A 12,190-nucleotide genomic window follows, 5' to 3' on the forward strand; every position below is an offset into this window, starting at 1 on the left:
TGCTTTTACTCATTTCAGGTTGGCTTGAGTTGGTATTTCACTAATACAAAGCTGTAATATTGTGCCTGGAGTGATAAATGGCTTTTGTAATGTTACAGCTCGGCAAGGACAGCACTGTACTAGTCCTATGCTTAAAGACTTTGGTGTATAAATTGCCAAAACTTTGTCATTTTCTATCTCGGCGTGGATAGCACTGTGCTAATCCTATGCTTAAAAAATTTGATAGAAAAACAGACATTTGAGGTGAGCAGATCTAGAGTGTCGCTGGTGTTGAGAGTGCTCTAACAGGGGCTGCTTTCCACCTAAACGTGAGAACTACCCAGAGTTCTCTCCTTCTTTTTTGCATAATTTATGCATCACTCTATGCCTGAAAGGGTTTTGTTTTGACAATATATATATATATATATACACTAGCAGCCCGCTCCGGTGTTGCCCAGGGGAGAAAGGGGCTTGGGGCAGCATTTTAAGGCTCTGTGCACGCCCGCACAGACATTGCCCAGACCGCATCCCTCCCGCCTCCCGCCTCGCCGCCCGCCCCGACATAGCCCAGCCCGCCTCCCGCCTCCAGCCCCGACTTTGCCCAGTCCGCCTCCCGCCGCCTCGCGCCTCGATCCTCCCGCCTCCCGCCTGCCTTTGCCTTACAGAGCTGCCCGCAACGGACTTCACCGCCACTCCTCGCCGCCCCTTACCTGAGCCTCCGCCCACTCCGGACTCTACCGCCACTCCTTGCCGCACGTCACCGCTCCTCCCCGCATCTCGTCATTATGTCTAGGTCGCGGTCAGCGCTACGTCGCGGCCGGCGCTTGTTTTTAGCGGACTACTTTGTTTTCAAAATTAAATTTTTTGATTTAGGTTTTTTTTAAATTTAATGTCGCCTATGTCCATCTACACACCCTGAGGATTCCAACAATGTATTGGGTGTGTGGATTGGCGCTGTGGTTCCCGAGTTTACCTGGCCAAAAGGTGCAAGTTCTCCCTTTATAATAGTAGTATAGATATATATATATATATATATATATATATATATATATATATATATATATATATATATATATACACGTATATATATATATTTCATGATCATCTGGGATCATTTTAAAAAGTTTCTAGAGATATTTTATGTTAATAAATGCCTTTCAGGGATGCTTACAAACACAATCAACAGAAAATGATTGGTAAACAATCAGGGAGATTCTTTGCGTTGAGGGAGAGAATGGCAGGCAGCTATGGAAAAGAGAGGACGTGAAGATACTCAATAGTCAGTGAATGCTGGGAATTGTGAAATGCGCAGCACAGGAACACATTGAAAAGTTTCAAAATCTCATGTTCTAAAACGTCATGAACATATTTACCGAGCTAAAAGCCAATAAAATTGGTAACTGAAGAATGTAACTACATAATTTAATTATTGTTTTAATTCTGACAACTTTTAGGAGCCAGACCTGCCTGTAAGATAGTGCAGTGGTCACTTGATAGCAAGTACTGTGTGCATACTCCAGGCATAGGCTGAAAGGTCAGTAGGGTCACTCAGCTAAGCTTCTCAAACTTTTATAGGATAATATGAACTGCCTGTCGCTTGCAGAAGTACAATGGCACAACATTACTGCAACTAGAACTATGAACAACAGAAGTGCTTGTTAAATGCACATTTTAAAATATTATGGGGCATATGTATCAAGAAAGCGTTTTGAGAGTCCTTAATAGCGAATTTTAGCAATTCGTTAAAAAGGACTCGCAAAAGGCAATGTATTTAGGATTCGCAATATTCATTGCGGTTCCTACGTATTCCTTAACTGCGAATCGCAAATTGTGCTTCGCAATTAAGGAATACCTTCCCATTCATTCCTATGGGAATGAATGGGAAGACATTCGCAATTTACAAGTACCCATAAGGTACTCGCAAATTGTGAATGCAATTTCAAGTGTGTAAAGGTGTCATAAAAACACTCTGTTGCGCCCCTGAAATAAGCATGTGTGCACATGTTGCGCACATACATGCACTAAAGGCATGTATGTGCGCCACATGGCTCTTTGAAAAATGCAAAGAAGTGCATTTTTCAAAGAAATCGCACAACTTGGGTGCTTCCTGAAGTGCATTTAAGGAATGGCAATTTGCGATTCCTTAAATGCATTCACAGAATAGGGAATCGCAAATTTCTATTGTGCGAGGGCCTTTTGGGATGATACATCCCAAAAGGTTTTTTCCCGTTCGTAAACGGGCCGATTCTGAGAATCGGCCCGTTTGTGAACGAGAAAGAGGCTGAATACATATGCCCCTATAAGCGTACACTTTTTATCAGTCCATGAAGGAAGTCTGATGTCCGTTTCCTATGTGAATTCTGAGTGTGATGTCATCAGTGCAGCAACCACTCATAAAATGTTTTTGCTTCTCTTCACAGGGAAGAGGCCGCATCAGTGTGAGATCTGCCAGAAAGCCTTCAAGCACAAACACCACCTCATCGAGCACTCAAGGCTTCACTCAGGGGAGAAGCCGTACCAATGCAACAAGTGTGGCAAGCGGTTCTCACACTCAGGGTCCTACTCACAGCACATGAACCACCGCTATGCCTACTGCAGAAAAGACGATGCCAGCGAGTTCCTAGAGGAACCCCTGGGGAACCCACGGAGTGTGGAAGAGAGCCCTGAGAGAACCCCCAGTCCCGCAAGAGTATTAGGGAGCAGCCTCGCTGATCCTGAACTGCCACGCCCCTGCCACAACTATGAAAATGGGGTAACCGTCAATGCCAACTATGCAAAAGGGCCTGGCCAAGAGCTTCTTCGGAACATGGTGCCATGAAATCTCAGACCACTTAGGTTTCTTGTTTTCCCTATATGTCCAGGCTAGAACGCGCATACTGCATGCTGCAAGGAAGACATTTAGGCCACAGACGTGGGTGCAAACAAGTTGCCAATCCAAGGAGGTATTTATTCTTAGGAAGACACAGACCGTGACTCAGGAGGTCCATTGAAGGAAGCTTTGATCTTCACTCAGAAATCGTCTTGAAATTTTGGCGGACCAAGTCAACTTCATCATGGCGCATTATAGCTGATGGATCAGTTGCACAGACCGATAAAATGATGACACCAAACAGCAGTACATGACAAAATGGTGTTCAGGTACAGGATCCTCGGGATGCACATCTAGTGGATCCATCCTGTACCTGATCTTTGATCTCATGAACTGAAATTTGGGCAAAAAGCACATATAAGTCTCCTTTAATGGATTTTACAAGAAGAAAGCATACAAACACCACTAGAGTACGATTCGGGTGGATGCCCTGTTAGTGGCACCGCCCATGACCTTCTATCCCTGCTAATATGATGGCTGAACTGCGAATCTGAGCTTGCACTGGTTTTATTTTTACAGATTTCTGACACCACTATAAAAAAACACTTACAAACTGCAAATCTGTCTTAGGGGAAAGGACTTTTGTGTCATCCACTTACTTCAGTCCAGGAAATGCACAGTATGAAACAAGGGGACATATCACGGAGTAGACACAACTTACCCGGCATTGAAAACTTGGTGGAGTATAACTGCAAAAGCAATATTTGTTATTTCTCATGTCCACTCCAAATGCAGTCAGTAAGGCACAATAGCTGCATGGTGGGCATAGCAGTCACCTCTGCTCTTACGTGCTTTGGAAACAACATTTTCTTGAGGCTGAAGACCACTAGAAGTGCCAGGGTGCCCAAGCAATGCACCAGGGAACTTAAGGAAACTCAAGTGACCAACAAAATATTCTATTACTGTTTTCGAACAGATGGTCTCCTGTTACCTGGCATGAATGTGCCTACATGATCCTACTACTGGATGATACTGGGACCCCCTATTTCATATCTATAACTAATGTACAAAATACTACAATAACTTTTAACTGGTGTGCCCTACTGCCTTGTAAGCTCTAGTTCCTTTATGGTATTTTCGACCTGGAGGATGGTATGGGAGAGATGAAGCAATTACATCATCGCATCCCGTAAGCCCTTGTTTGTAAATAACGTTAGGGCTGATTCCCGTGGTTGCTGTTCGTTTTAAAGGGCTATTTTACTCCTTGCAGTAAAGCATCCGCATCCATATGCGCTCCCTGGTTACACCACCAGACTCCGAATCGCAAAGAAAACTGACTGTGAGAAAAAGGTGCAAAAGTGCACATGGAGCAGTGAGCAAAACTGCATATTATTGCTAATTTTCAGAAATGTTATGTGTAAAAAGAGCACATTCTTATTTAATATGTGCACAAAGTGACTGTGTTTACATCCGGTTGCAGGTGTTTTGAGGAAGCTGCTACATGGCATAGTGTCATTTAGCAAAAGCCTCAAAGCATCCAAACCACTAACAAATTTCTCGCAGATACACGGAGGGACATTAGGTTTTCCCCTAACTCCCTTGAAAAGCTTTTACATTGACTATCATGCTCCCTTCACTAATGATGAGGTATGCGGTTAAGACGGATAGAATACACAGAACAGGATGAAGCCGCTTAGTATTATTGCAAATATTATTGTCAGTATTGTTTGTATTCATTTTAATTATTGACACTTCACGTCCAAGTTTATATTTTTTATTGTCCTAAGTGTTGCTCATTAGCATTTTCGTCAAGTGTAATTCTTCGATAAGAAAGCAGTGCAGGAGCATAAGCCATACTGGAGTAATTTGACCAGCAGGTTCCTGTTTTGAACAAGAGCCGTTAATCCTCAGGAGAAGTCCAAGTGCAATCCTTGCCACACTTTGAGAAAAAAAAACTTTCTGTGGGTTTCTTTTCAGAATGTTGCGGTCCTTTGCCACTCGCTGCGCATTACCTATGCAAATAGCGTATTTCATTGTTCAGTCTCATTATCTTCCCATTCTGCTGTGTTCCATTTCAAAGACCCCTGTTGAGCTTTATATATTGCACCAGCAAGGGCAGAAGCTCAGTTGTAAATTGAAGTTCACTTTTAACCACTAGAGATTTAGAGGAAGAATCTCAAAGCTGACTGTTTTGCATTCTGTTCTGTTGCTGACTCTAAGTAATCTTAAATCCTATGCCCATGCTAGTTATTCCCTACAGCTGACACCATTGAATACCTCGTAAGGGGTAGAAGGCTCTACATATAAAATACTAATACCATACATTTCTCAGTTTCCCTGCAGTCAAACACGAAGAAGTAACCAAAAAGCATACAACTCTTAAGAAAAGATCACCAAATTGGCTTTTATTAAGTAGTGATTCATTTTAAGAACACACTAGGTAGACCTGCCTCAACTTGCTAAGTATCTTTGTGGCCCCACAATCTGATAATGGTACCCCAAACTCCCATTTCAACCTTCATCTGTATACAGGTACGTGAGGCTTAAAGACTGTGAACTGTAGTGTGGGGTCCACGGAGTACAAATATCCCAGATATATTTTACTTTGCTTTAACTCTTTTTTTTGTCCTCTTTTTTTTTTTCAAAAGATTTTATTAGGAAAAATATTATATATACATTACAGATATACAGTAAATCCCACGAAGATGAAAGTTAACACAAACAGTTTTCAGATGAGGAAACAGGAAGTTTTGATCATAGCCTTTCGTGATATTTTACTTTGAGACCGCCACCTTTGACGTGCATGGAGACATGTTTTCTTGGGTGATGCCTACTTATGGCAAGTCTTATGTAAAAAGCAACGTGATATAAGATTTTGACAAAAATCTACAACATTACAAAACACACGTGCAATGGGGGACAGACTACTCAGAGCGGCATTTTTGTCATGAAGATCAACTTCGTACGGTCCTGACACATAAGTCAGTTTTATTTTGCTACCTGGTGACAGTAGCAATTGTAGTCTCACTTTTTTATGTTGATGACCGCCTACAGGTCACAGGAGTGACATGACCCAAAGTGCTGTTGGTCTAAAACCTAGCACTAATATGGGGCACGTTGGTAGAAATGTGTTCGATTACTAGCCCTGAAATATATGGAGACTATATACTGAGAATTATTGCACTAGTGATAGAATCAATTCAATTTTTCCATTTTTTCTTGCATGTTTAGCTGAAAATATGGGGACAAGAGGTGCACTGGTGAAAGCAAACTCACATTTTCAAGGTTAGGGAGTCATGAAAGAATACACAACTCAGAGGGACTAAAGCTGGCAGGCTCAGACAGCTCAAATATGTGACCAGGGCAGCCATGTGTATGTGTACAATGTTCCTATCCTCAACCACACCCTACTGAGGCATGGTCACTCAACAAAACACGACTTGTACGGGGAGATGCATCAGACTGTGGCTTCATTCACTTTTGCTGTAAATTAATCAAGTCATAAACATTAAAGCTGGGTGAAAAGTCACTCAGCATTCGCAATAAACTTCCTTCATATGTTGCCCTGTTGACAAATTCTTCCCTTTCCAGGTCAGTTACACTGTCTGTTTACAAGAGGGAAATTATGTCTTTGGGGAAGAAAAGATGAAAGGTGTAGCACAACATATGCAGGGCCACTGGAATTATGTGATTATGTAGCTATTTGTGCATTATTATAGATTTACTGTATTTGCCACATAATTCTTTATCTGCTGCATAATCTGCTGATTTTAACACAAACAAATTGTTTCTAGCTCAAATGGTTCAAAAGTTACTAAAAACGCTGCAGTACGTAATACCGCGCAGTGGCAGGCCTTTTGCAAAGGTTGACTGGTCACTTTCTGTTACTTATTGCTATATTTGGGAATTAAAATGGAACTAATAAGGTACACCCAATACTCAGGTGTTAACAAGTGTAAAAAGTACAAAATAATGAAGTAATGCTATTTAAAACTGTACTGTAGTACGCCGCATCATTTTCCTTTTCTTGGCACATAATTAGGCGTAGCCAGGGTACCACCAGTGGTTCCCTTTTTAGTGCCTCAGGAATGGCAGGGACGGGCAGTATTCACTCCTTGCCATTCTCCTAGCCTTTCAGCATAAAGAAAGAAGCCTCTGAGATAGGGTGACCAGAATTTTAAAGCAAAAAAAAAACCGGGACATTTCACAAAAATAGAAGGAGTATACCTATAAGTTTAGCGAGTGCACAGACTGGCAGCGCTCCTCAGCAGAGAATAACAAAACAGGCAGTAAGAACATACATAAAATATGCACATTGTAAACCCAGTAGCTTCCCTGTGAATTAAATTGCTTTCTTGGAACAACTGCTAACTATCCCCGCTTTGTAAAACATTTTTTTTAAAAACACCTCCCCCCGTTTCTAGTCGACCCTCTCCAAAAACCGGGACATGAGCTAAATTTCTCAAAATCTGCCCGGACAGCTGGTAAAAAAACAGGGACCGTCGGTCTTGCCAAATCCGGGACGCCTGGTCACCCTATTTGAGATGCTAAGAGTGGCACAAGAGGACAACCGGGTGACGTCTCTGTGGGTAAAGCGGTGAGTGATGTCACTTCCACTGTCCCTTGCATTTTGGGGAATCGATCGATGTCCTTGCAGCTCTGCCATGAAAACTGCGTGCTTCACTGTTGGCTAGTTGGCTGCTCAGCATAAGTTTAGAGAAGAGGAGACAACCACAATCTCCTTGCCATGTACATTCCCAAAGAAAACATCTCTAGTCTCCAGATGTGGAGTCACCAGCCTGGGAGACGCCCCACCCGGCGGTGTATCAGCTGTTCCTGGGAGCCCGCCCTCCTCCTCGCGCAGAATGTACAGGGCGGCGCTCTCTGGCCGGGATTACTCAACGCGCAGCTGGGCTCTCACCTGTGAGTAATTGCAGGCCAACGGTCAATGGCATTTTCGCAGCAGCACCCAATTGCAGCAGACGCATTGTTTGTTTTTTAACCCGAACAGATGCTGGGGTAATATCAACAAATACTTGACCCACTATTCTGCGGTGTTTGATGCAAGAATGTACTTGCAGGACTCAAAACGAGGTATACAATTTCGTATCTAACTCTATAGTCTGTTGCTGAACTTTCAAAATAACTGATTTTCTTTCAAATATTTTTTTTAATTTCCCAAACCGTAATATAAATCGGTTTCCTCTCTCGGTTTATCAAAGTTTTTTCATAACCTCTTCAATTTAGGAACAGAGAGAAATGTGTGTGACAATAGACAGCTCTGCACATTTTATCCAAATTATGAAATAAAAGCACATCACGCCGAGGGCTCTGGTCTGTTTTACTGAGTAAAGGGTCTCTTCTTCAAAGGGCTTCATTTATTATTCTTTAAAAAAAACTTGACCTCTGAGCTTGAAGAGTCACACATTTAGAGAAACCCAAGGCTTGGCAGACACGGCTACCTTATGACTACTACTGATATGGACATTATGTGGTACTAATGACTGGTCACACCGCAAGCAACTAGGAAAGCCGCACTGTCTGCTATGTCAAAGATTTCTTAGCATTCAAGTGTGTAGAATTAGTTTCATATTGTTAGTATCTTTACCCTGTATCCCAGAACCATGGCTGTAACAAAGTGAGGTTTGGGAAGAGTGAAACTCAAATTTCTCAACTGAAAAAGCAGTGGACTGCAGGGTGGAGGGGTGAGATGACCAAGGCTCGGGATGGACTGTTCCCATGAGGAACGGGGTCAATACCAATTTGCATTAGGTGGGCCTCTGTCCAGCGTGGAACAGTGGTAGATAAATTATGGATTAGGATGCTACACCAAGCGATTGCTAGTGGTTAGACTGTTTGCTACCTTTGTCCCATGAACATTTGGGTGTTTGATTACAATAGTATGACTGGAAACCCGAGACTGGCGCAGCTTTCCAAGTCTACAATTGCCAATTATTTGTGAATTCCATGACGTAGTATGGTTGTACCCATTCAAGGAGTATTTCTATGGGTGCAGATTTACTACTTTTTTTGTTAAGCCTCATGCACAAGTTTCTATTTTGCCAATCGCCAGAATTAGAAAATTATTATATGCACTGTACCATGACTTCCTCTCCACCTCAATGGCCCACATTTCAAAATCTGAGCAGGCCGTACAGTGGAAGCCTCTGAATCCCTGTCCTTGAACTGGACAGTGAGATGACCCTGTATGAAATGTACTTGTTAAAGTGATAAAGGGTCAATGTTTCTTATGTATCCAAAGGAAGGCAAACTTCACCTAGGTGTTTCTAAGTATGCCAAATGGCCTTCTACTGGTTTGTAAAAGCTCCTAAAAGCAATGCAACTTGAAGCGCTACCCTATACACGACACATAAAATTAACTAGCGAGGTTGAAACCACATGATATTACTTAGCAGTAAATCTTGGTGGGCCTACATTCCCTACCAGGAAAACATCAACATTGCCGATTAGTAGTATATCAAGCGTTGATAATGCAAATCATTTTAGTTGTGGTACAGTGGAAAGTTTTTCTCAAGATTCATTAAAAAACACACAGTAGGTACCACGTATCCATGAGAACTGCAAGCTTCCCACATACACAGAAATGATACAGTATGAGTATCAACAGTGCAAGATTTTCACAAACACACACACCTGTCAGCTCTGTATAATGCAGACATAAACAATGACAGCTTCCTTCCCACAAACAGGTAAAGCTTGTGCAGAGACTGTGCAAGCTTCCCTTACAGAACAGATACAGCACAGAAAGAAGCAATGCAATCTTCCTTAACAAACTTAGGGCGATTATTACAAAGACAGGAGTTCCTTAAGTGTCTTGGAGGTCTTATACTGAAGCACCTCAAAGTCCCTTATGATGTCATTACCTATAATCCTATTTTGGTTTCAAATAGCCTAAACAAGAATAATCATGGTGTGGTGCTACTGCACCCGGTGTTCCTGGTTCGGGTAATCATACATTTTTACTGAGAGCAATTGTCCAGGCTGTACCTGGCGATTATGTCCTCAATAAAATGTCCCAGATTACAGCTTCACTTGGGAATCGGTGTGGAAATACAAATATCTGCAGGTTTCTCCCAACAACAGAAAAAAACTATAGGGGATCAACTCGTGATGCGCTGATAAAAAGGTAACCTAGGACTGCTGATACTCTGAGGTGCCCTGTTAATGCCCTCTAACATTGGGCCACTCACAACTAGACCCTAAGCAGGCAAACATTAGGCCAAGGCCACAGAGAGCAAGAGGAATACCAGAGTTCAAATGGAGCATTATAACCTAGAAAAACTGTGGCTTTGTTATGACTCCCAGGTAATGCCACATATGGAGTGTTGGGTATAAGTCTGGTGTCTTCATGTGAAGTCATGTCCAATTTTATTGGACATGGCAGGCGTGCTCTGTCCAGTTCTGGAGGTCACCTATGCCCTAGTGTGTTGAGTTCTGGAGGTCGCCTCTGACCTGATGTGTTAAGTTCTTGAGGTCACCTCTGCCCTAAAGTGTTGAGTTCTGGAGGTCACCTCTGCCCTAATGTGTTGAATTCTGGAGGTCACCTCTGCCCTAAAGTGTTGAGTCCTTGAGGTCACCTCTGCCCTACAGTGTTGAGTTCTGGAGGTAACCTCTCTGCCCTAAAGTGTTGAGTTCTGGAGGTCACCTCTGCCCTAATGTGTTAAGTTCTGGAGGTCACCTCTTGCGAAGTGAGTCCCATCCTTGAATTCGTCTGCAGCACTAGCTGAGATTTTGCATGGGGCGGGTTGTAAGCTGTGGTTCGAATGCTCTCCAGTCTATCAGACTCTCATCAGTGCGGCTTCTAATACAGACGTAAGATCACACCAAGTACTAGTGAGAAACTAGGATTAGAAGGCTTGTCCTTTTTTGTCACATTCACAGCACCATGTCTGTGTTAAGCTTGAACCCCAGTATTTGTGTAGGAAGAAGACGGAGTAGTTTGTTTCCTGTGCAAGTGCTGCTCGAACTGCAGCAGGTTACACTTCGGATTAGGTAGAGGAGCCAGGAGGTGGTGATTCAGGAAACAGAAGGCTCTAACAAAACCAATGACAAAACTTATTTCACACGATCGCAATCAACCAGTTGCTGGTCCTCGATGTAACCTTGGTGACATACAGCTGGACAAAGATATTATAAATAAATAATATATTTCTGGAAATTTGACTGGTTGGCACCCTGTCAGCATTCGCCTGAAATGATTGCCTTCCGCATGGACGTGTGTAAATCACATTTGTTTACAATTCTGATGTGATTTTAACATTACACTATGACACATTTTCGTATGCATTCTTAAATCTGGCACGCACTTGTAGTGCAGCGCCAAGTGGCTATTTTTTCTAAATATAAATAAAAAAGCACTTTGGTCCAACCTGGTTTTCTTTTATATATTGTAATAAAAATATATATTTGCTTTTATGGCTTCTGCCAGAAACTTGTCATTCACTGTTAATAAAGCATTTTGCACCAGGAGACTGTGTTTTATTGTCCTTAATTTCCGTCTAACCCGTGAGGGCAGGTTTGAGGTACAGGCCATGGATTTAAATGTCTTGACACTTAGGACCAAAGTTGATTGAGAGACATTTGAATACGAAAGTTCTCATGCACTGTGCTTTGGATTACAGAGTTATATGAACACTACTCTACCATGCATGTCTTCTGCAGACTGCATAGCCCCAAACTCGAGCCAGTGACATATGGGAACATTTAATGCACGTCTCCTGTCTGGATATTGGATGAAATGCGAAAGGTTACTGATAGCCGACTTCAGTAACCTTACGAATGATTTAAAATTGTGTGATAAAGCAAAGTTGTTCAATTTTGGGAAGACGTGCAAATTCTGGAGGAGAATTCACCACTGCAATTTCATATCCCTACGTAGTGGGAAATGTGAAATATAAATGTAAGACTTACTTAAAAAATCAGTGCAATTTTCACTGCTACCCAAATTTAGATAACACTCTCAGCGTCTCAGTGAAAGTTTGCAGGGAAAGGAGCAGCCTCCCAAACTGGCAGTGCTCTCACCCTGTCAAACGTGTAGTTTCACAACCTCTTTTAAATCTGCGGGAACTGTATGGTTTCTGACAGAATTGTCAAAATTGATTTTCCAACATATCCATCACAGAGCCACTAGGTCAATGTGATTGGCATGGAGCAACCGCCACTGTTTTCCTTGCCCAAGTCTGTCATGCTGATTCAGAAAAGGGGGTGGTGATGAACAGAGTGTCTGAATTAAGCAGACCACTCTTACCCAGTCCAAAGATCAGGGCTTGATCCATCACCGTTATTTAGCTCACTGCCCCATCCCAGCTCATAACCTGGCTATATGCAAATTAGTCTGTCCCTGGCCCAGTGCATCATGGGAACAGGGCAGACCAAACTACC

General features: G+C 42.5%; 1 protein-coding gene across 1 annotated transcript in view; it reads left to right on the top strand.

Annotated features, from left to right (window-relative positions):
- Nucleotides 1-11,278, top strand: part of LOC144831343 (zinc finger E-box-binding homeobox 1-like) — a 421,511-nt gene extending 410,233 nt beyond the window's left edge. The window contains exon 8 of the mRNA XM_078688986.1: nt 2,400-11,278. Within this exon, the coding sequence (XP_078545112.1) occupies nt 2,400-2,797 (398 nt within the window). The 3' untranslated portion in view covers nt 2,798-11,278. The remainder of the gene's footprint in view (nt 1-2,399) is intronic.
- Nucleotides 11,279-12,190: the final 912 nt, after the last annotated feature.

Source organism: Lissotriton helveticus, chromosome 1_1 (genome assembly GCF_964261635.1).
Source record: "Lissotriton helveticus chromosome 1_1, aLisHel1.1, whole genome shotgun sequence".
Classification (NCBI taxonomy): domain Eukaryota; kingdom Metazoa; phylum Chordata; class Amphibia; order Caudata; family Salamandridae; genus Lissotriton; species Lissotriton helveticus.